Source organism: Stylophora pistillata, chromosome 13, assembly GCF_964205215.1.
Source record: "Stylophora pistillata chromosome 13, jaStyPist1.2, whole genome shotgun sequence".
NCBI classification, from domain to species: domain Eukaryota; kingdom Metazoa; phylum Cnidaria; class Anthozoa; order Scleractinia; family Pocilloporidae; genus Stylophora; species Stylophora pistillata.
Genome location: NC_142531.1, coordinates 22,890,406 through 22,915,784, shown reverse-complemented (window position 1 = coordinate 22,915,784; position 25,379 = coordinate 22,890,406). Strand labels below are relative to the sequence as shown.

Here is a 25,379-nt window from a genome sequence, read left to right as displayed (position 1 = left end):
TATTTTAAACCACTGCAATGCTTTCAACAGAATAGTTATTATTTCAGAACTTTTAAACTTCGTGATAGAGCCACGACTTGGTTTGATCCGATGATATCCTTAAAAGGATCATCCCCCACACTGCGTTTTGTTTTCATCCCGAGCAATTTGTTACATTGAAGAGAACTAAAATTCTTTGAAGGGAATAACAATATTTTGAACACCGAAGGTATAACTTTGACGTTTGAGAAGTTGAAGTGAAGGTCTATCAACATGAGCGGTCTTGTGTAACAAAATTGTCTAGGATGAAAACAAAGTAGCCTCAATTTGGGAAAAAAACATATCCACTATTATTAAAAACTAGATCATTGGATAATGCAATTCAGGACTTTTTATTGGCATAGCCATTATGGTATATCAGCCAATATACCATAATCTACAAATATGGTAAGCGTATGTGTCAGCTTAAAATTAAATGGGAGCTAAGAATTAAATAAATTTTAATAATTTAATTTAACGTTTTTAATAAAACAATTATTAAAAACTGGATCATTGGATAATGCAATTCAAGACTTTTTATTAGCTATTATGGTAAATGAGCCAATATACCATAACCTAATATCTGTACATTGTAACATTCGGTTTCTTCTTACAAACTAAAGTCGAGAAGATTTGTCTAATATCTTGGGGGGGCGTTTTTTTTTCTCGTTGGCTATGTATCATCTCATATCCAACGCGCGCTCGTGGAATAATTGTTAAATATGTCCTTGGACACCATTTCTTCCTCATGGAGTAGTTTTCTCCGAGCGCAGCAGTCGGAAAACCATTCCCTTCTTGGAACGGATAATTTCCGTTGACAAATATTAGTGCAAATCTTGCTGAAAATGGGCGTTGTTTATATGTTGCATTTTTGATTATGCATTCCGAACCTAACAGATCCCCGTCAAATGATAGCAATTATTTACAACCTATGCGCTAATAACTGCGTCACGTAGTTTCTCTTGTGCAGTTCAAAGGCAGTATATCTAGGTCAAATGCTGGCAAAATATCTACGGTGGAAAAGAGACTGTTAATAAACGGGCTTCTCTGCGAATTAGTTACTGCGTTAATTGTTTTCCATCAGATACAAACCAAATGCTGTGTATCGAGGCTGGATGAATGACCAAAAACGCTATAAAAAGGGATTTTTGGTTTGTGCGCGAGTTGGAATCCCTATTCCCGGAGATGTACACAAGCAATCACTACTTCATTACTCAAGACAAAAAACCGCCTCCCGGTTAGCTCAATGGATAGAGCGCTGGACTGATGTGCGGGAGGTCGAGGGTTCGAGCCCCGGCCGGACCAACACTCAAGGTCTTATTCTAGTCTTCTCGGATAGGGACGAATAAATGGAGGTCCCGTCTCCTGCATGGTTAGGGGTAGGAGACATTTATTTCCCACGCACGAGATGACTGTGTGATGGATGTCCTCCCCTGGGGTGGGATGGGTGGGTTGCTGTCTTGCGTTTCATACATGAGCCTCTGGCTCGGGCAATGTGGGTAACCATGCCCCACGTTAAGACATTAAACTTTGATTACTAAGAACCTCCTTTTAATCAAGCTTTACTCATTTGTCGCTAACATTTTTTGAACTGTGGTATGTACGTAACACTACTTTGTCTCCCGCGATATACTTTTCGCACCTAAACAAGTTGGGAATAGGTAAGACAAAGAACATCCCTTTCTGTAGATGACTGTTCTCTTCAGGATCGCCCTAAATTACTGGTGCAGGCACAGTTGGCTTTTTTATGTAAGTAATTAAAACACAAGCAAACCCTCTTTCAATTTTATGGCCGTGAAGCGTCACACGATTTTCGTCTACAATACCAACAGAGAGAATCTCGCCATCAACAACATAAACCACTCCATTACCCTCCTTTGCTGCTACTTGCCCATGCCCAGCGTCACCTACCAGACTCCCTCTGCTATTTGTCGCTGTGTTCGCATCAGTCACTTGGGTACGCCCAGCTCCACTTGATTGACATGCATTGCCACCTGAGGCACCACCCACACCAGCCACCTGACCATGACGCGCACCACCCGCCTGACTGCCATTGCCAATTGCTGCACCCCCACTCCAGCCACTTGCCCACACCCAGCACCGAAATTCACACCAGCCATCTTCCCATGACCCGCACCACCTGCCTGACTCTCCTTACCAATTGCTGCACCTTCCACTCTAGCCATTTGCCCATGCCCATGCTCTGCGCCATATGCCTGACTCCCATTGCCAATTGTTGCAACTCCCACACCAGCCATTTGTCCACACCCATCACCAACACCCACACTGGCCAACTTCCCATGCCCCACACCACCTGCCTGACACCCATCTAGTCCCCCAGTCTGATCTGCTGAATTCTCTGTGGTACCATCCCTACCTTCTGGTGCGATACCAATACAAATTACCGACATTGTATCATTTCCAAAACTGACAGTAACTGATGGATCGTCAGGGTCATCATCCATGGTATTATCACTGCCATGAACGTCTACACAGAAAAATAACGTTTAAAGTATAAGTAATTTTACAAAAAAATTCTAAACTAAATTGAATTAGTGCATTTTGTCCATCTTAACGTGATAATTTGTTACCTTTTCCGTGTTGGTCAGCATTGTAACATTACGAACGACATTGTAACATTACGAACATTACGACATTGTAACATTACGACATTGTAACATTACGAACGACAGTTTACAGGAAACCGACACACACCGACAGATTACTAGACGAGTCATCCTACAACCCTACATCACACAAAGCCACAACTATCAGAACTCTAACACGACGCGCACAACTAGTAGGTGACTCGACAGACAGCTTATACAACGAGAACAAATACCTTCACCGTGTTTTTACATAGAACAACTACAACAACGACTTCATCCGACGAAACACTCGCCGACCCACTACCACTACCGAAACAAACGACACCACAACCCCTACGACTACAGCAACCATACCGTACATAAAAGGCATGTCTGAAAACATCTCGCGCATCTTACTACCCTTCAATATCCGCGTTGCCCACAAACCCATCACCACACTACGTCAGTTACTAACCAACGTTAAAGACAAAGACGAACCGAGGAACAGACAGGGAACGATTTATAAGATCAATTGTTCCGACTGCCAAGCCTCTTACATCGGTGAGACTGGCAGAAACCTCACAACAAGACTGACTGAACACAGACGGGCGACGAGGAAAGGCGATGTCAGCAATCACATTGCTGAACACCATCGACTTACCAACCACAACATTGACTGGGACTCTGCACAATGCCTAACCTACAGCACTGACTATTTTCAACGACTGACTCTGGAAAGCTGGTTTACTAACTTAGAACAGACTCCCCTAAACAGATGTCAACAACTACCCGCCCCATACAAACGACTCATTCACGACATAGACATCACAAACGACCGAAAAAGAACGACCTAACTTTACCGACAGATCGAAACAGACCAATCACGACCGACTTACGTCACTTGAGTCTTACAGCCAATAACATCACGGCAAAACCAACCGATCATTTCACACGAACTGGAATAAGAACATTCTACTGACAACAATCATTCACTTGACTCTGATGATGACTTCCGCACAGGTTGTCGAAACGTCAGTCACTACCACCGACAACAGTCCTTCTCAGGACTACACTCACCCGGACGATCAGACTACACCTTCTCATTATTATTATTATTATTATTATTATTATTATTATTATCATAATAGTAATTATTATTATTATTATTATTATCATAATTATTATTATTACTATCATAATTATTATTACTATTAAATGTTGATCATTGTTGTCATCATTGCTACTATCAGGGCTCAAAATATATGAATGCTAGTAAGCCAAATCTGAAAGCACCAACAAACAAGTACTGCAGCAACATTATTTGTCAAGTAAATATGTATATAAACCTTTCATTGATTATTCTGAAATTCATTTAATGAGGACAAAAAATGGGCCAATGGTAACTTTGAGCAGAAGCCAAAATGAAAATACATGTAACTGTTGCTTGTTTGTGTGTGGAAAAATTATAATATAGCAACTATCTGCTGGTGGACTTATTTGAACTCTGACTGTTATCATTGTTCTCATGAATTAAATGCAGTATTTATTTATTACCCGATACTCCAACAGCTTCCTTTGTTGGGTGACATGTGTTTTCTTTTTTTGTGCCAGTTTTTCCCAGTCAAATGGTTTGATTTGGAATGCTGCCCCGCATCCTTCAATCTTGCAACTTTTGGATGCATTGTAATTCATGCCACCACACATGCTACATTTCTGTAATAGAATAATAAAATAACAAAAATTTCTATTTTCACATTACTGCTTTAAATTAAGTACAGGTGTACTATAAAACTAATTTTCTGTTCGTGTGGCATTGAATCCTGCTATCTTGCCGCTCTTAGGCCAGAGTGCAAATGTGATCTGTAAATGTTGATAGAATGTTATAATTAAGTACAGTTAAAGATAGTTAAAGGTAAGTTTAAAACAATTAATAATTGATCTGCTTTAATAATATTTGCCAGAGAAAATTACATTTGAGGGATTCAATTGCAATATTTTTGGCCTAATAACAGACACTGTAGCCATATTCAATAATGAAGGCTTGTGAAAGTTCTAGAAAAAATGGTTTCTCAGAAAACATTAAAAAAAAGTTTTTTAAAAAACTTTGAATTAATTATCATTATTACCAAGGCTGGGCTCTAGCAGCACCTGGTGGCTCCTGGTGCCTTACTTTTGCTCTTGAGCGACTCAGAAATTTTAGTTTTTTCATAAAAAGCATATGCTGGGCATCCTGGATTACACAGTTTCAGAACACTGGGTTCCATTCAATTTTCCTTAGAGCGCAGCCTTGATTACTATTATTATTATGTTACTAGGTGAGTTTTAACTGAATGAAAAGATTATTTTTATTTAAATTTAATTACTGCTAACACAAAATACATACAAACGCAAAATTACATGGTAAAAAACAGCTGTGCAATTGCTCTTTTAAGGAATGAACATACAGTGTGATGAAAAGACACATGATACATTTAAAAAGCACGTTTCTTAAAATAAGAACCTAAAGTGAAAATTATATATTATTAATTACATATATTTGGCTCATATAAATTATGACACAACATTGTCATTTACAATAGTCTATAAAATATTTCAATAAAATTGCATTTAGATACGGAAAGGTTTCAGTATGTAACAGTAATTTAACATATAATCAGATTGCCCTTACCCTAGTTGTGACCATTTCAGTCATCCTACAGGAAGGCTATAATTTTGCAGTTATAGAAAATAAATTGTAGATAATTTATAACAAACGTAGTATTTATTTGTGATCACAGGTGTAGCCTTTAAATACTCCACTCATTGGAACAAAGAGTGTGAGTGTGTCAGTGATTGCGATCACAGGTGATTAATAAATAGTTACATTCAGCAATTACAAATTGTCACTCAGGAAACTTTAACTACATTTATTTCAATTATAGTTGACAATTATGGCCTCTTATTAAAAAAGAAAAATTAACTTACTATAGAAGATTTGGTAATTAGGTGAGGGTAACTTTGTCTGAGAAAATGTTACAGGGGTCAAGGAAAAGTGTCTGTTGTTCATTTAACAGGTGTCTGTATTAGGCAGGCAAATGTAGATAAATGTTGTAGTTTTCGCCGAGAAAAAAAAATAGTTGAACGTGTATTAAAACTGTCTTGTATCAAGGGCGGGGTTCTGCTGAAAAGGTGATTTGATATGATTATCTTAAAATATGGGGGCCCAAACTGGTCAAAATGAGGTTAATAATTATTTTCGTATTTTAAATAATTATATGTACTTGAAAAGATAATTTTTCGTGGTGGAAAATTTAATTATATGTAGTGTTCATTATAATTATTTTTATCTAATTGTTGTATTTATTTTTACGAGTGTGTCAATTATTTATTTCTCTTTGACAATTAATTAAGGCAAATCCCACAATGTAGTGCGCAGGATTAAAAGTCCCATCAGCCATTGCAAACCAGCTTATAGGCATTTCAAAATGGCGAACAGAAGGAGAGTGTTACGAGAGAGAAATGAAAGTGGATTTTCTAGTTTTCTGCAGAATTTAAAGGGGATATTGAAGATTTTTCTTAGCTCTGATATACAAATTACAAATGAAGAATTGGTTGAAGTTCGTCAGCAGTTGATTGAAGCTAATGGTACTTTGTCTTTGTTGCAACGTGACATCGAACGAGGCGACCCCAATCCCACAGGCCTTCCAGGAGAAACTCTGAAAGAACCGTTGACTAATTTAAGTAATGACATTGGGAGTATAGTTCTAATTCTTAGAGATGCGACAATGCAGTCGAATGAAAGTAACGAGGATAGTTATTCAGCCCCATTTGTTCCTCATGTTTCTGGACTCGGAAGGAAGAAATACGACATCACTAAAGAACAGCTTGAACACTTACGATCATTATTTTTTTCCTGGACACAGATAGCCAACATGCTTCAAGTTAGTATTTCTACAATTCAAAGAAGGCGCAGAGAGTTTGGACTTGGAGATGTATTTGAAGGATTTTCAAATATAACAGATGATGAGCTAGACCAAATATACTTAAGTATCACTGGCAACGCAAGTGAGGGCCCTGTTACTCCAAATATAGGCCGAAGGCGTTTTATTGGTGCACTACGAAGTAGAGGCCTACATGTCCAAAGGTGGCGAGTAACAGATTGCTTACACAGGTTAGACCCCGTAGGTACAAGTCTGAGATGGCGAATGACAATACATCGCAGAAAATACTGGGTACCAACTCCCAATAGTCTTTGGCACATTGACTCTGGTCATAAGCTTATTAGATATAAACTTGTAACTCATGTGTGTATAGATGGTAAAACAAGGCTGCTTATATATGTTTGCTGTTGCAATAACAATAAAGCAGACACAGTCTTGTCTTTGTTTGAAAAAGGGGTTGAACAATGGGGCCTTCCATCTCGTGTACGATCTGATTATGGAATGGAGAACTATTATGTTGGACAATACATGATTCAAAACCGAGGTGAAAGCAGAGGAAGTATAATAACAGGATCTTCAGTTCACAATTCAAGGGTGGAGAGAACTCATCGTGATATATATTCTGGGGTTCTGGCATTCTATTCAAGAATATTCGAAACAATGGAAGAAGAGGGACTTCTTAACATTCTTGATGATGTACATCTATTTTGTCTCCACTATGTATATCTAGCTAGAATAAATAAGTCATTGAAAGAATTTGTTGACCAAATGAACCACCATCCTGTTTCTACTGAGAAAAACCAGTCACCTTTACAAATGTGGGAGAGAGGGATGCTAGAAAATATGCATTCAGGGCACACAGCCTTATCACCTTCAGAGATTGATGAGTTTGGTTTGGATCCAGAAAATGGATATTTAGTGGAAGATGAAGACTATCAAGTGAATATTGTTCCGCCATCAGTAAATTTGTCAGATGGTCATCTTAATTGTTTGCCATGCCCATTGCAAGATGACAATAACTGTGGTATAGACATTTACAACCATTGTGTTCAGTTTGTCTATTCTTTAATGAGCTCTAGCCCATAGCATACATTATTATAACATGGTTTTGACTCCTCACTTAATTTCTGTGGTGCAATCTTTAATTTTGTATAGTAAAATATCATGAATAAGAACATGTATTTAAACAGGTTCTTATAAGAAAGACATGGACGACAAACAATACTTGAAATTTCATGCAACTTTTCTCCACCCACCCAGCAAACATTTATTTAGTTATTCAATATAGCTTTGGACAATGTGAGTTCAATGGCTGACTTCATAGCGTTAACCTACAGAGCAGATGTTCTTTTACTTAGATATTTTAGGTTTGGTGGTTTTTGGGCTTCTGTGGTAAAGTCATCTTTTTTTGTTACCACAGGAAGCCCAAAACCAAAAGTATATAGTCTCAATCAATATTTAAGTTTATGTGTAATCATTAGTCCCATTTGTGAAATGGTTACCTTATAGAAAGGCATTATCAATCTATTCTCATAATCCATTCCCATGGAGAAAAAAGAGGCAAAAGCAATCTCAAACAAATTTTATTTCTCCACAAAATAAAGTTTCAATTTTTAATGCATTAAGAATTGAAACAAAATAAAGGTTGTTAAAATACAGTGGATGCCAACATCACTTGGGTAATAAAAACCCAAACCTTCCAAATATTTTACAAGTTAGAAAACTGGAAGACAAACGTAAAACGAAATGTTATATTTTGATACACATTTTTTAGCATCCACTCTACTTAACTTGACCAATTATTTGTAGCAAGTCTTATGCCAACAATAACAACATTGAACTGTAACAAACATGCCAAAAGAGCTGTGATGTAAGTGATAATCATACATTACTTGTTTTGTGTTAATTTTTGTTGTATAAACCTCTATGCTCTCTACACATCAATGACACAAAAGTTTATATGTAGATTATGTAAAGACACTCTATCATTATTGAGCCAAATATACTTCTAAAAAGTCATTGACAAAACAACCAAAATTACTAGGTTAACTATGAACTGCAACAATAATAAATATGTAAATATGTTACTATAACACCAACTGCAACAATAATAAACAGTCCTTGCAAACACACTGGTAGGCATTTGAGCACTACTGAAATAACAGGACATACTTACATACTACCGAAATATGATTGGGAGAATGCAAGGTCATAAATTTCAAATAACTTCTCCTGACTTGGCAAAGGGTTGACACTTGAAGCCACAGGAATACTCAAAATGTTACTGCACGTGTGGGCTGTTGGTGTAAATCCATCTCCAAGATCAGTCTTTACAAACTCTATTGATGGATCCAATGCAAACCCAAGAATAGGCTCTTCAGCTGAACCTGTTACAAAAGTCAAAATATGGCTCAGCTGAAGTTTTTCATTTCCACATGACCTAAGACCACTAGCAACTTCTCTAAGAAACCTCACAAAAAGTTGATAAAGTTCTTTCTCATGTTTCAGAGCATTGCTTCCTTGCTCACTGTATTTTGGCTTAAGCAATCCCAGCAACTTTGGCACAGTAATTGGGTGTTGACTGTTTGGTCTCAAGAGATAGTGGAGCATAGGCAGCTTCTGTAGTGCTGACAGCATGCCTAGCTTTTCTAGCCCAGCTTGCACTTCAGCAATGCAAGGATTACTGCTTTGTGGACTAGATGTTAAGACATCATTTAGTATTTCCTCTTCAATAAATGCAGGCATGGGACCATTTTGTAGCAGGGTTAAAGCCAACATGATTTCAACATTAAAATAATCTTTAGCAAGATATCGTCGTAGTCCTCGGTCAAAATACTTTTCCTTGATTTCTCTGCATACTATTCTTAACCATTCTCTCCTTGGTCCTCCAAGATCTACGACATCTTCACCAGTAAATCCCACCTTGAATGTAAACCTGTAATTCTCTATAAACTCTAGTTCACTGAAAGTTGAAATAAGAGCTGTGTCCCTGTTTACATTAATAAAGTTGGTCTCTCCATCAGTAGGTTCTTCTACAGAAACTATATCCAGCTTTCTACCTTGAATGATATGTTCTTGTAAAAACCTTAATACCTCTACTGGTTCCAACAGATCTTGATTCTTGGCTGAGTCGATGATTGAGTCTATGTTAAAAGGACATTCAACTGGATTTGCCTGATAAGTATGCACTGGAACAGCATCTTGCTCTTTTGAAGCATTACTGATTTCTGGTTTTTCATCAGTAAGATCCACCTCTGCAATGCTTGCATTAGCAGTAGATGTTGTTATGTTAGCAGCTGGTGATGCACTTGCTGTTATAGCGCTTGTAGATGTTGCAGAGGGGTTCAAAGATTGAGTGCTATTGAGACTTGTAATACTTCTAGTGGTTGGAGATTCAAATGAGGATAATGAAAGAAAGTCATCATCGTCGTCGCTTGGCAAATCAGCTAGCAAGCGAATGTATATACCTCCAGATGGAGCAATGGACTTCAATAGTAGTTTTGAGTCTATTCTCTTTCCAAGTGGAATGTTTGGCTTTACTAAAGTACCTGAACAGTTTTTCATTATTTCAAAAGAAAATCCGTCCATGCTTGAGCCTTTTAAAAGATAAGATAACTCTTTTTCCAGTTGAACAGCCGTCCACTCACGAGAGAGTTCAAATCCACAAATAATCCTTCCAGACTTTTCAAGCTCAACTTTTTCCGATTTGCTCGGAATTCTATCTTTTCCATACTCTATAACAATAACATCTTTAGTTACAGTAGATGAGCCGTGTGGTCGCCCAGGATTGCGATTGGAATATGGTGTAGATCGACTGCGAAAAGCACGTGCTCTGTTTGTGCCTGTGTTGATCGAGCTTGCTGCTGTCCGTCCTGAAGTTGTTGGAAATCTTCTTTGCAGCTCTGACAAAGCGTTATACGTTGTAGCCCGTCCTTGGACGATATTTGCAATTTTTGTTATGTTTTCAATTGCAGATTCTGCGATTTTTTTTATCTCTTCGTCCTTCTTGTCCTTCCGACCCTCTTCCGCCATTTTGAAAAGGTGGTATGCAATGGCTGATGGGACTTTTAATCCTGCGCACTGCATTGTGGGATTTGCCTTAATTAATTGTCAAAGAGAAATAAATAATTGACACACTCGTAAAAATAAATACAACAATTAGATAAAAATAATTATAATGAACACTACATATAATTAAATTTTCCACCACGAAAAATTATCTTTTCAAGTACATATAATTATTTAAAATACGAAAATAATTATTAACCTCATTTTGACCAGTTTGGGCCCCCATATTAAAATATCCAAATTTAATATTACTATCATTTACATTTCTACAGTATTCAAATCTATAAAGACCCCTTAATTACATTATGAAGTGGGTGAGGGGGAGTTAAACAGTTCTCACTCAAAAACAACATACTTCCTTGAAATGTAAATTATTTTTTCAATAATCTATGAAACAAACAGAAATGAAAGCATTTAATCTAAATAACCTAAATAACCTTTAAATGTAAGCTAGATATTCCATACCTTGAATGGTCTTTTAGTTGGCCTGACAACCTCTTCAGAATTTAAATCTGAAATTAAAGAAAATTATGTACATGTGATGTTCCTAATCGTTTTCAAAAAAAGTTCCTTGGCATCTTCATATTGGTATATTAATTACTTTAAATGGTGCTGTAAAAGCACTCTAAACAGTACAAGGAGCTTAAACCAGATTGGGCTAAATGCAAAATCTGAAGTTAAAAACCCAACTAATGATTGCAATTTCTTGTTGCTGTCAATAATAATTATGGCAACAGCTAACAAACCTTGAAAAACAGAAAGAAGCAAAATAGATCGAAAACTACCAGTCACAACTGACAGATGAGACCTTTTGACCTGGTTGAAGTGAAGCTTTGTTTCCAGAGAGGTCTGCTAGCTAAGATGATTGTCAGCAGTGAAAAACGTAACCATTGTTTGAGGTCTGAATTTCAGAGTATGCAAAATATGTTATTGAAAACTGAAATATAAGTGTAGCACAGAACCCCTGTGTAATTTAAAGAGTTCCTCAAATTGCCTCTATTCCAGATGGTCATGCAGACTGCAAACCAAAAAAACTTCCATGAAGGAGGCATTGAAGGAATATTTCCTGGCACAACACAACATGTCAGATGGAGGTGACCTGCAAATCATTAGCATTATATCTAGGAGATAAGGAGTTGTGAGCAGTATTACTTAAGCCACTTCAAGCTACCAAAACTGAGATTAATAGCTCATTTAATAGCTCCTGAAATTGGCCTGACTACAGAGCTCTTTACCAACCCATTAGAACAAAGATTACTAAAGTTTTTGACCACATTTCAGACAATGAAAACAATGTAATATGAACCCTAGCAAATTTGTTGTAACCATTACCCAGCTAGTAAATAGAATGGAAATAACACAAAAAAATAACCATGTCATTGAAGGGATTTAATATGGCCTTGTCTACACTAATTGAGTTTTCATTGACGCCTTTCTGCCTGACATTGTACACAGTAGTAGTGATATGTACTTGTAGGTTAAAATTAAATCAGGCATATCGGTTACTTTACATTCTGGTTACATTATTGGTTACTTTATGTCACATGGTACAAAATCACAGGACAGTTATCATGCAATAATCCCCGTCCGTGTTGATATTTGTCCTCCGATTTTTTCCGTGAAAAAGAAACATACTAGTCAACACAAGAGTTTCAACTTTTCCGTTCTCCTATTTATATGGAAGGAAACCAAACTGGCTTTTTTTTTGCTTGCGTCAATCACGTGTGTTATATCCGGGTATCCATGGATATTGCAGGCTTGGCTGCTAAGCCGAATGACGTTTTAGATACGTTGGATCTGACTAATTTCGGTGTAAACTCTTCTTGTATATTGGAGTCTGTTCCGTTACAATTAAAGACTTTGCGACTCTACAACGTGCATTCGCCATCAGATCACCACTGGATTTTTTACTGTGTTTACGCGCAGTTCAATTGCGATGTGAAAATTAATGGGAGGGTTATAAAATAAATAAACCCCACTCTGGCTTGTTGGTATGTCGGCTGATAATGTTCTAGGCTGAGAGATTGTCCTCAAAATTTCACATTTACCCTCGAACCTTTGCTTCTCTGCCAAATATTCATTTTTCGGACGATCTCAGCCGCAGATGTCCATTATCAGCCAACATACCAGCCGCCCGAAGGGGTTTATTTACTAAATATACCCCATTCGATTTTATATCCGTCGCCCAATTTTATAGACAAGACAAAACAAACGAACAAAGTCACATTTTCAGGTCCAACTTTTTAATAAATAGTGTGTATCTTTTTAAACAGTGTTAAAAAGATACCCTCTCGGCCAACTGTTCATTCTTTGGAAAATCTTTCAGCCTCGGGCATTAGCCTCCAATATACCAGCCTCCTGATGGGGTTTATTTACTAATTATAATTTTTAATATGCAAATCAGGTAATTTTGAAATATACGAGAATAAATATAAGTTTAAATAAGCAGTCCCTTTATTATGATATTACACATAAGTACAAAATTTAATGGCTTTGCCATTTTCCAAGTAGAAAAAGATGTCCAGAGTATTGAGAATATTTGCTTATATCAACTATGTTGAAATTAAACAACAAATATATATGAAATACATATATATGAACTGCGGTTATGAAACATATATGTGCACGATCCTTCGCAGTAAAGCACTATTTAAGCAATAGTGAAAATCAGACCTGAAAACAATTCAGGCCTGTACGGGATTCGAACCACTGACCTCTGCGATACTAGTGCAGCGCTCTACCAATTGAGCTAACAACTGAAGCCAACTGGGAGCAGGCCATCAAATTAATTCGCCATAAACCCGTAGATGATAAATCAAACAACAAATATATATGAAATACATATATATGAACTGCGTTTATGAAACGTATATGTACACGATCCTTCGCAGTAAAGCACTATTTAAGCAATAGTGAAAATCAGACCTGAAAACAATTCAGGCCTGTACGGGATTCGAACCACTGACCTCTGCGATACTAGTGCAGAGCTCTACCAATTGAGCTAACAAGCCAACTGGGAGCAGGCCATCAAATTAATTCGACATAAACCCGTAGATGATAAATCAAACAACAAATATATATGAAATACATATATATGAACTGCGGTTATGAAACGTATATGTGCACGATCCTTCGCAGTAAAGCACTATTTAAGCAATAGTGAAAATCAGACCTGAAAAAACACGTAAAAGTAAACACGTAAAAGTATCGATCGAATGGAAACTCCGACTTACCCGCAGGTAGATCAACTGTGCATGTCTTAAGAAATATTGGTAAAATCCGTCACTAGTATCGCAGAGGTCAGTGGTTCGAATCCCTACGGGATTCGAACCACTGACCTCTGCGAATTGAATTGAAATACTGTAATTGAAACTCTCAAAACTATGGCATTGGAAAGTTGAATTAGATAAATTTTAGATATCTACCTTTCATCATCCACACTTCAATTAGGTTTCGCATTCGCGAAAGCAAATGACAACTAAGCCCAGTTTGATTTTTATCAGAATGCTTTTTGAATTGCACCACAAATGCTCCAACTACCTGGTAGTCACCATTTGCGCCCACCACAAGGAAAAACAGAGGTAAAGCATAACGGGTAGTTTGTATGTGGCATCCAGTAGACAAATGTTGCCATATCTTTTCAGGAGTCTGCGCTGCCAGGCACTTTGATGAACAAACAGAAGGGTGCTGGGATCCTGTTCTGTAGTGTGGTCTTCTCCATCTGTTGTGGCTGAAGAGACAATCATCTCCACATGGCTGGAAGTAGATGAAGTCCTCCGGGCTAGATGCTTTCCACTGGATAACTTTTTCTGCCACATTCTCTTGATCAATTTTTGAGAATCTGTGCTTTATGGTAGCTCGTTACATGTGGCTCCTTATATCACTCAGCTTAGGATAAAATCTACGGTTTGAGGGAGATGGTTGGATTTCATCCTTTGCTAATATTTCATTTTTTATGTAGACAGTCAGGTGTCTCCGTATTTCATGGGTGTCTTTCATTCCCTCATTGACAAGCTTTTCAGTTTGTCTGATGATCCTGTCATCCACAGGCTGAGATAGGCTGCTCCCCTGGAATGAAATGAGAATAATATGTGTTAAGATATTAATTTCTCTTAAGGCATGTTCTGCTTAAGTTAAACAGAGAGAAGTGTCATAGCTCCAACAAGACACCTTATTAAATACCAGAATGAAAGCATAATTTTTTTTCTGATTAACCAAACATTGATTGGTACTGGCAGTTGCGGGTGGACTTCATACCCTCACCTTCTATTACCTTACCTCTCCCATAAGATGATGTGCATGGTTAGTCTCAGTAGGAAACTCTATGTAAATTCTCTGCTCAGACCTCACATTTCCTTTTGCCATATCATCTCTCAATCATTTTGATGCTTTTGATCTTTCATGTTTTGTATCTTTTTCAATCTGCAGTGAGTTGTAAATTTTAATATTAAATACTGAGGAAGAACATTTTTATTGTATTTTAATGTCTCATCCTGGCTGCGCTTCAAATTTAATGTGGCAATTTATTGTTGAAAGAGATTATTAGTTTTATTCTGAATGCACACATACTTATTTACAAAGAGAGATGAAATACAGCTGGTTGTAAAAGCAACTGAGAAATGAAAGCAAAAATAATGATGAAGATTGTGTATGTTCAAATAGCTGAATTTATTCTATTGAGTGAATGGTGAAATTCTTAAATGATGATGGAAGTTTATGTTTCTGTATGAAAAAATTACGTTCCTGGTTAAGTGTAGTTGTTTTAGTGAATGATTAACTTCAGTAGTATACACCATGATTTCCAAAGTCCTTGTGAGCCTTGTAACTGGAAAATTTTACGATGTTTGTCGTTTCTTATTTTGAAATCATCTTTTTGGCATGATCCAAAGACTGAACGTAGCCGAATGTTTCGGAAATTTCCACGGAAAAAGAAGATTCTTTCACTTCTTCCATTGTAAACATAGATACCACATTCAATTCTCCCGCCAGATTTTCCCGCTTGAACAGGCAGCTCATCGGAAGAGGGGAGTTAAAGTTTAACTGGCGAAACCATCAAGACTGAGGGGCGAGGGGATGGGAAGGTTACTCTTCTTTATTTATAGCCTTTTTATATGTATAGCTGGCTTTTTGTACGGCGTAAAACGGTAATCCTGAAAGATACCTGCAACACTCGCAATTCTATTTTATATTGGTTCTGATGTTAGCCTTCGATGGGATAGTAAGGATAGTCGTTGATTTTAAAGCCCAAGCACATAATCATGATTAAATGTGACTTCGCTCAAAGTTGCTTCCTTTTAATATGTTACTTTTAAGGACTTCATTACTAACACCCTCTTTCAACGCCAAAAAAAGTATGGCTTGGTTTTATCGTATTGCTTAAGACATCATTGCAAATAATCCTCACCGTATGTTATGTACTTATATATTGTCCTGTAGTACTGAAAAGTAACATCGGGTGAAGTAGCATAGAGTCCTTCATTTAAGTAAGTAGGTCCGGAAACATTCTTCTGCTTGTCCACCGAGTTACTTATTAGTCTGCAACTCCGTACACTAAAAAGATGCGTGGCCTAGTCTAACCTTAGCCTGCTTGCGTGCGCAGCACGAACTACTGGTTTCACACTTACGCCGCCATGTTAATTTCCGAAGATTACAGTGCGGTCGGAAGATGACGTCACAACCATGATCGGAAAGTGCTAATCATTCGGGTCTACTTCACCCTATGTTATCTAATGTCGACCGCACTGGATATCCGGGAAAAAGCTCTGGGTGAAGACCATTCAAAAACCGCTGACCGCTATCATTCCTTAGGAGTTACTCAACATTCACTTGGAGACTTTGTCTCAGCCCTTGAGTCAAAGAAGCGTGCACTGGATATCCGGTTAAAAGTTCTTGGTGAAGACCATTCAGAAACCGCTGACCGCTATCATTCCTCAGGAGTTACTCAACATTCACTTGGAGACTTTGTCTCAGCCCTTGAGTCAAAAAAGCGTGCACTGGATATCCTGTTAACAGCTCTGGGTGAGGACCATTCACGAGCCGCTGGCAGCTATCATTCCTTGGGAGCTACTCAACATTCACTTGGAGACTTTGTCTCAGCACTTGAGTCAGGCAAGCGTGCAGTGGATATCAGGTTAAAAGCTCTCGGTGAAGACCATTCACAAACCGCTGACAGCTATCCATTCCTTAGGAGTTACTCAACATTCACTTGGGGACTTTGTCTCAGCCCTTGAGTCAAAGAAGCGTGCACTGGATATCCGGTTAAAAGCTCTGGGTGAAGACCATTCAGAAACCGCTGACAGCTATCATTCCTTAGGAGTTACTCAACATTCACTTGGAGACTTTGTCTCAGCCCTTGAGTCAGACAAGCCTGCACTGGATATCCAGGTAAAAGCTCAGGGTGAAGACCATTCACAAACCGCTGACAGCTATTATTCCTTAGGAGTTACTCAACATTTACTTGGAGACTTTGTCTCAGCTCTTGAGTCAGGCAAGCCTGCACTGGATATCCAGGTAAAAGCTTAGGGTGAAGACCATTCACAAACCGCTGACAGCTATTATTCCTTAGGAGTTACTCAACATTCACTTGGAGACTTTGTCTCAGCCCTTGAGTCAAAGAAGCGTGCAATGGATATCCAGTTTAAAGTTCTAAGTGAAGACCATTCAGAAACCGCTGACAGCTATCATTCCTTAGGAGTTACTCAACATTCACTCGGAGACTTTGTCTCAGCCCTTGAGTCAAAGAGGCGTGCACTGGATATCCGGTTAAAATCTCTGGTTGAAGACTATTCAGAAACCGCTGACAGCTGTTATTTCTTAGGAGTTACTCAACATTTACTTGGAGACTTTGTCTCAGCTCTTGAGTCAGGTAAGCCTGCACTGGATATCCAGGTAAAAGCTCAGGGTGAAGACCATTCACAAACCGCTGACAGCTATTATTCCTTAGGAGTTACTCAACATTCACTTGGAGACTTTGTCTCAGCCCTTGAGTCAAAGAAGCGTGCAATGCATATCCAGTTTAAAGTTCTAGGTGAAGACCATTCAGAAACTGCTGACAGCTATCATTCCTTAGGAATTACTCAACATTCACTTGGAGACTTTGTCTCAGCCCTTGAGTCAAAGAAGCGAGCACTGGGTATCCGGTTAAAAGCTCTGGGTGAAGACCATTCACGAGTCGCTGGCAGCTATCATTCCTTGGGAGCTACTCAACATTCACTTGGAGACCTTGTCTCAGCACTTGAGACAGGCAAGCGCGCAGTGGATATCCGGTTTAAAGCTCTCGGTGAAGACCATTCAAAAACCGCTGACAGCTATCCTTAGGAGTCACTCAACATTCACTTGGGGACTTTGTCTCAGACCTTGGGTCAAAGAAGCGTGCACTGGATATCCGGTTAAAAGCTCTGGGTGAAGACCATTCAGAAACCGCTGACAGCTATCATTCCTTAGGAGTTACTCAACATTCACTTGGAGACTTTGTCTCAGCCCTTGAGTCAAAGAAGCGTGCACTGGATATCCGGTTAAAAGCTCTGGGTGAAGACCATTCACGAGCCGCTGGCAGCTATCATTCCTTGGGAGCTACTCAACATTCACTTGGAGACCTTGTCTCAGCACTTGAGACAGGCAAGCGTGCAGTGGATATCCGGTTAAAAGCTCTCGGTGAAGACCATTCAAAAACCGCTGACAGCTATCATTCCTTAGGAGTTACTCAACATTCACTTGGAGACTTTGTCTCAGCCCTTGAGTCAAAGAAGCGTGCACTGGATATCCGGTTAAAAGCTCTGGGTGAAGACCATTCACGAGCCGCTGGCAGCTATCATTCCTCGGCAGCTACTCAACATTCACTTGGAGACCTTGTCTCAGCACTTGAGACAGGCAAGCGTGCAGTGGATATCCGGTTAAAAGCTCTCGGTGAAGACCATTCAAAAACCGCTGACAGCTATCCTTAGGAGTTACTCAACATTCACTTGGGGACTTTGTTTCAGACCTTGAGTCAAAGAAGCGTGCACTGGATATCCGGTTAAAAGCTCTGGGTGAAGACCATTCAGAAACCGCTGACAGCTATCATTCCTTAGGAGTTACTCAACATTCACTCGGAGATCTAGTCTCTGCTCTTTACTCAGCTAAACGTGCACTCGATATCAGAATAAAGGTCCTTGTGGAAGAACATTCAGAAACCGCTTAAAGTCGATTGATGGTGAAGGATATAGAAAAGTCTCTGTCAAGAAACTCATGCAGTTGCAGTTGAATATTTATATATCCCTGCGCAGGTTTAGAGATACGGCGCTTGTGACTTTTCCGAGGACAATAGTTGAATAATTGTCTTACTAGGCAGCATGACCATCGTATAAAAGTTTAAAACTAATTGTCTTAGAAATAGAAAGAAGAACAAAAGATTTTTGTCGCCATTTACGCCGTTTCGCATAGGTAAATAGTACAGCGAAATTAGAAACCTAAACCTATAGATGTATTATAAATTCGTTATAATATGTTCTCTTACTACTTTTTCTTCTTAGCGCAGTCAATATTTGATAAGTTTTCCTTTTGTAACTTCAAAAGGTTTGTTTTGCGAATAGTTATTAATTTATATCCTTCGCGTGTCTGATTGTAACTTCCAGTTTTGGAAATATACACTAATGAAATAAGTTCGTCAGTATGTTTATAGCTGCTATCGTCGTTTTCATCTTCGCAATATCCGCCAATCTGTTATTTTAGCATGGAATTGTAATGATGTCATAACGCAAGAAGCGAATCTTTCACATAATTACACGCCTCAAACTCGCATTGAATGATTGATAGTGCTTGTTATGGGAGGCTTTTCTCTTTTGGAAAGAGTTTCTAAAGTGACGCAATTTATCTGTTAAGCTACTTCGATAAAGGTCTTATCAACGACTGAAGTTTACAAAGTTTATAATTATATTTAACAAAACATTAAATATGCGCGCGAAGATAAAGTTTCCCGCTGATGGGGAAATTATAACTTGGGGCATGCTCTGTTCTTTTTTTCCATTTGAAATAGATTATTTTAAGATGATATTTGACTATATTCTTCGTTAGTTATGAATATTTTTACTTTAACAGTTGAGCAGTTTGTATATTTAAACACCTGTTAGCACATGGATGGTCTTCGCAACTAGAAATTACCAAGGCAGACACCTCTAACTTTTTAATTAAATGCAGTGTTAAAGACAACTTTTTGTCTGTAATTTTGGTGATTGTTTTGTTTGTAATTCGACAACTACATCGTAGATCTTCTATTTGCAACACGTGATCAAAGTGAGGGAGCCAATGAAATTGCCGTATTGTCCACAATAGCTACAGTTTTGTCCTTTAAGACGCGAGAGAGCAAGATAGGGAGCCTGAGTCTATTAAGCTTCTTTGAACGCAAACTTTAATTACTTGAGAGGCAGGTTACCTTCAGAGCTGACGATTTAACAACAACATTATCTCAATGTTCCCTCGTGTAACTCGAGAACTAGATTGGAATGTTCGACGTGATTACATAATCAGTCCAGAAAGTTACATAACATTCGAGGGTTACATAACCTTTAAGAGTTACATACATATGATGCACGATCCTCGCAGTAGATAGCGCTATTTAAGCAATAGCGAAAATCAGACCTGAAAAAAAAAATCAGGCCTGTACGGGATTCGAACCACTGACCCCTGCGATACTAGTGCAGCGCTCTACCAATTGAGCTAACAAGCCAACTGGGAGCAGGCCGTTAAGTTAGAGCTTACACTGCTTCTAACAGAACAGGGCCAAAAGACCCACTTTCGATTAATTATGAAAGAGGTCAGAAGAACTGGGTTGATTGCTGTAAGGGAAGGAATGTTGCTGAAAAGCTGCGTTAAATACACAATGATAAGCAAAAGATTGTTCTTCAATGCGTCAACTTGTTCTGCTTGGGTTTTCTTTTCTTTACTCGCCTTAAAGACCAGTTATTATTCATTGCAGAAGGGAGGAGGATCTTAGGGGGACCACATTTTGTTTTCGTCGCCAAAGGATGTAAGGGGGAAGGGACTTTAGAAAATTTAGTGATTGCCAACCAACTGCGAACGAGGGGGGGGGGGGCGGGGGAAGAATCATCAGAATATAAGAGAGATTTATGGGAAGATCGGATGATTTTTATCTTGACACAACCAAAATTCTCTAACCTTCTCCTCCAAGGCGAAACTGATGGCCCGTCACTTACGCTCCTGATGTCTCTCTAGTTTGTTCAGTTGTTCCTACTTGTGACAAGACCAATTCCAACTTTCCTTCCAAAGTGGTCACGCTCTTTAACATGTGTTATATATTTGCACATCATGGCCATTAATCCACGACATGCAAGACAAGTTGCGAAAAAACAAAACTGAAAATAGCCTCTTCGAGGAGGCTCTTTTTGACCGAAGATCAAATTACATTTGTCGGAAGTGTCTAAAACCTACCCTTCCCATCCTTGAGATTTGGACACAGGGATGCAGGCAGCAGCCATTCTTCCCAATGACCAGTCCCTGGTTTGACAATAGGCTTTCTTGCGTTTTTTAAGAGCGCTTCATGTCCGCTTCAAGCGAAAACTCAGCGACAGCCAAGGTGTTGTTCATTTAATCATGATATGACTCCAAAACAAAAGTATTCAACAATGCTTTTAAATAATCTGCAAAGGACACCTATCAAGTTGGACATGCCTCAATGAGTCTTTTATGAAGAAGACAAAATGTTCATTCATGAGATAGATGTTTTGACCGCAACAGTTTCGAGTGTTTTCGGCATTAGTAATGAGATCTAATAATATCTCTGATAAAAGACTCGAAAGACAAACATTAGGGGAGTTATTCTCTCGTCACACTCACCACTGACGCGGCTCTTCGCAGATATCTGCAGTCCACCTGTCCCTGATCGAACAGAAATTTGGATTCCCAAAGACTTTACGACCTTTCAAGATGTGAAGGTAAGTAAATATGTTTCACTGTGTCGGTCAAAGCTTGTTCTGGATGTGGACAACCACAAACGTTAGCATGAGCTGCTGTTTTCGTCAGGCTGGACTGATTCTTATTGGTCAGGGAAGTGTATATGCTCTTTCAAGTTTTTAGTCTACGTTACTTGTGCAGTAACTAAGTTTGGAGCCGCCGACAGGAAATATTTTTATTAATCTTGAGCAAACTCAATGGTGACGACGAGCATTTCACAACGAAAAAGCCGAAGGAAATTATTACGAATATTATTTGCCTTAGGTCAGCAGCCACATCTCACGCAATTAATCTCTCTCTTTCTGTTGATAAGTCATATTTCTAGATCTCAGCAGCGGTTATAGCCACTGTTATTATATTCATACTATGTGTTGTTGCCGCGATTACGCCATAGCAAAATGTTGTAAAGAGACGGCTGAAACGGTCTATTGAACCCACCATTGAATTGAATGTATCTTATGCTCCTGTTTGTGAAGTGTCATATGTAGATGTTTTCATAATCCTAACCTGTCCCAATCTAAGCAGAAAATTTAATCTAACTTTGCTGAAAACAAAACTTTTTAATGGATATGCCGTTTAAGGCAAAATAAATTGCACCCAGCGCTACGTCACAGTTGAGACATGTTGGCGACACTCAGCTGATTAGCTATTCCTTTGGTTTATCGCAGCGATTTTCATTCGAGCGTCGAACGTAATCCTAGATTATCATGGTTTTGCTATACTTCGGTCTGTGATTGGTTAAGAAAATTCGCGCCACCTTCTCACATCCAATGAGATTGAAAACTAAAACCAAACGCGTCTGAGTCCATTCCATTTTCCCGCGCTTTAGACAGTTTGCTTGTTTCTACTTCGAGTTCTCATTGGCTCCTTCTGACATATTTCTTTGTTCTCAGCGAGTAAACTGAGAAATGCTCTCCTAAATGCCAATTAATCGAAATGCTCTCTAAAATAGACCCTTATCTCAGAAATTCTTTATCTCTTCCCCGTCAAGCGCCTCTACACGTGACTTAAAACGCTGCAAGATGTGTTTTGGTTAACTTGTATCAGGCAGCCATCCGCGTCCCTCTCTCTTGAACATACTCGCTGTAAAAGAAGCCATTCCTCCGTATTTTATTCTCTACAATATATATCGTTTAAAGATAAGTCATTATGACTTAAAGAGAAAATTCGGTCCAGAAACCAGCATTTGGATACCTGTTGCTTATCTTCCAAACAAGTGATCAGCATTGGTTTTTTTTTCGAGATAATTGATTGATGCGTGACGTATAGCGTGGGATGCACGCGCGATATGTGAAGCAAACGCTTATGAAAGGCTCGAAGGGAGACGAGAAGTGAGTTCCCACGTGGACACCTCGTGAACTGAGCGCGACGTGAGCGCGTCCGTTTTTCCACACTTCTGATAGGACGATTCACATCTTTCCTTCTACAACGTCATCATGCTCTTTTAATTAACATGCACATACACCTGCATATCTTAGAATTCATTCTTCCATAGCATTTGACCCCCCCCCCCCGCCCACCGTCCTTCCTTTAACCTTCTCAAACCTCACCATCCTTGTGGACAGCCCTCTGGCTGATCTGGAACAAGGCACGAGTCTGACTATTAATCATGCGGGACAAGCACGATCAAAAATTTGCTCAGTGAAAAAGGTTTCTCCGACGAGGCCCTTTTTGACCAAAGACTGAATTGATATTGACCAAAGTGTCTAAAACGTACCCTCCTCACCCCTGACGTTTTGGACACACGGCTGCCAGTAACCCACTTCCTCAATGGCAAATCCTTAGCTTCGAAGGATAAGCATTCTTTCATTGTTTTAGAGCGTTTAGACTGAATGTCCGCCTTCAAGCGATTTCTCAGATATGGACACGTCATGGTAGATCTAGGCTATTATGCACTACAGTGATTGAACTCGATCATTTAACCATGGCATGACTCCAAAACAAAAACTATTCAACAATGCTTTTAAATAATCTGCAAAGAACACCTATCAAATTGGACATGCCTCTCTGACTCGAACACAAAAAGTTCATTCACAACAAAGAAATCTTGATGAAAATGAAAATATTTTTACAGATCTTGAGCGAACTCAATAGTGATCACGAGCATTTGACAACGACAAGTCCGAAGGAAATTATCACGAATATCGTTGGTTTGCCTTAGGTCACCCACATCTCACGCAGTTAATTTCTATTTTTCTGTCAGCCCGACTAGTCACATTTCTTGATATCAGCTGCAGTGATGTACACTGTTATTATTTCCATACTAGTTGAGGTTTGAGTTACATATTTCGGTATACTAAGTGTTGTTGCCGAGATTGCGCCACACAAAACTGTTGGAAAGATATTGAAGCGGTCCAGTGACCCCACCATTGAATCGAATATATCTTATGTTCCTGTTTGTGAAATGGAGGTGTTGTATGAAGATATCTTCACAATCCTAACCCGTTGCAATCTAAGTAGTACTTAATTCCATAAAAGTGACGAAAATTTAACCTAACTTTTCTGAAAACAAAACTTTTCGATGGATGTGCCTACGGCAAAATAAATCGCAGCCAGCGCTGCGTCATAGTAGAGACATGTTGGCGACACTCAACTGATTAGCTATTGATTTGGTTTATGGCTGCAATTTTCAATCGAGCGTTGAACGTACTCCTAGATTCCTATGGCTTTACTTTACTTCGCTCTGTGATTGGTTAAGAAACTCGCACCATTCTCACATCCAATCAGATTCAAAACTAAAACCAAAGGCGTCTAAGTCCATTCCATTTTCCTGCGCTTCAGACAGTTTGCTTGTTTCTACTTCGAGGGGGAGCAGGCTTGGCATAGTGATGAGAGCGCTCGCCTTTGACCAAAGTGTCCCGGTTTCGATTCCCGGACCCGGCGTCATAAGTGGATTGAGTTTGTTGGTTCTCTACTCTGCTCCGAGAGGTTTTTCTCCGGGTACTCCAGTTTTCTCCTCTCCTCAAAAACCATCATCATTTGAATTGATTTAATTTAGAGTTTATTTAGATTTACACACGACCCCACAAGCTGTTCAGCTTTAAACATTATCGTGTCTTAATAAAGGTGTTATTATTATTATTATTATTATTATTACTGTTCTCATTGACTCCCCCTAACATTTTCCTTTGTTCTCAGCGAGTGAATGCTTTGACAATTTTTCCTTTTGTTTTACGATGATCAATCAAAATGGTCTCTTAAACAGACCCTTATCTGGAATAATTTTTTATCTCCTCCCTGTCAGCGCCACTGGACCTGCCTCAAAACACTACAAGATTAGTTTAATTTGGTTAACCTGTGTCAGGCATGCAGCCATCTGCGACTCGTTCACCTGAGAAACAAGTCATGAGAAACATGTTTTGACGTAATAAGTCGTGAGAAACATCTTTTGACGTCTTTCTGAATATATTCTCGAATGCCTCGGACGTTAGTAACGAGATCGAACTATCAAACAACAACAAACATATGAAACATATGTATGAACTGCGGTTATGAAACGTATATATGCACGATCCTTCGCAGTAAAGCACTACTTGAGCAATAGTGAAAATCAGACCTGAAAAAAATTTCAGGCCTGTACGGGATTCCTGAAATTTTTTTCAGGTCTGATTTTCACTATTGCTCAAGTAGTGCTTTACTGCGAAGGATCGTGCATATATACGTTTCATAACCGCAGTTCATACATATGTTTCATATGTTTGTTGTTGTTTGATTTATCATCTACGGGTTTATGTCGAATTAATTTGATGGCCTGCTCCCAGTTGGCTTGTTAGCTCAATTGGTAGAGCGCTGCACTAGTATCGCAGAGGTCAGTGGTTCGAATCCCGTACAGGCCTGA

The 25,379-nt window shown here is 38.8% G+C and overlaps 2 protein-coding genes across 7 annotated transcripts in view; one reads left to right on the top strand and one right to left on the bottom strand.

Annotated features, from left to right (window-relative positions):
• Positions 1-25,379, top strand: part of LOC111347314 (uncharacterized) — a 102,178-nt gene that overhangs the window by 55,098 nt on the left and 21,701 nt on the right. For 4 of the 6 annotated variants that reach the window (XM_088742322.1, XM_088742324.1, XM_088742319.1 and 1 more), the window contains exon 1: positions 21,359-21,522. The exons of 1 other annotated variant lie outside the window; for it this stretch is intronic. The gene's annotated coding sequence lies outside the window, so the exon portion shown is untranslated. Of the gene's footprint in view, positions 1-21,358; positions 21,523-25,379 lie in introns of those variants that run through there. One more of the 6 variants, XM_088742325.1, reaches the window with a different exon arrangement.
• LOC148718209 (calcium-responsive transcription factor-like) lies at positions 12,821-16,889 on the bottom strand. Its single transcript, XM_088742345.1, has 2 exons — positions 14,873-16,889; positions 12,821-14,662 (listed from the first exon to the last, which is right to left on the bottom strand). The coding sequence occupies exons 1-2, from the start codon at positions 14,957-14,959 to the stop codon at positions 14,456-14,458; spliced, it is 294 nt and encodes a 97-aa protein (XP_088598471.1). The 5' UTR covers positions 14,960-16,889; the 3' UTR covers positions 12,821-14,455.

Bases quoted from the DNA above. Each gene is read 5' to 3' on its own strand.
- LOC148718209 (XM_088742345.1), bottom strand. From the start codon at position 14,959: ATGGCAAAAGGAAATGTGAGGTCTGAGCAGAGAATTTACATAGAGTTT. The intron at 14,663-14,872 runs GTAAGGTAATAG...ATTTCATTCCAG, and splicing joins CACATCATCTTATGGGAGAG to GGGAGCAGCCTATCTCAGCC.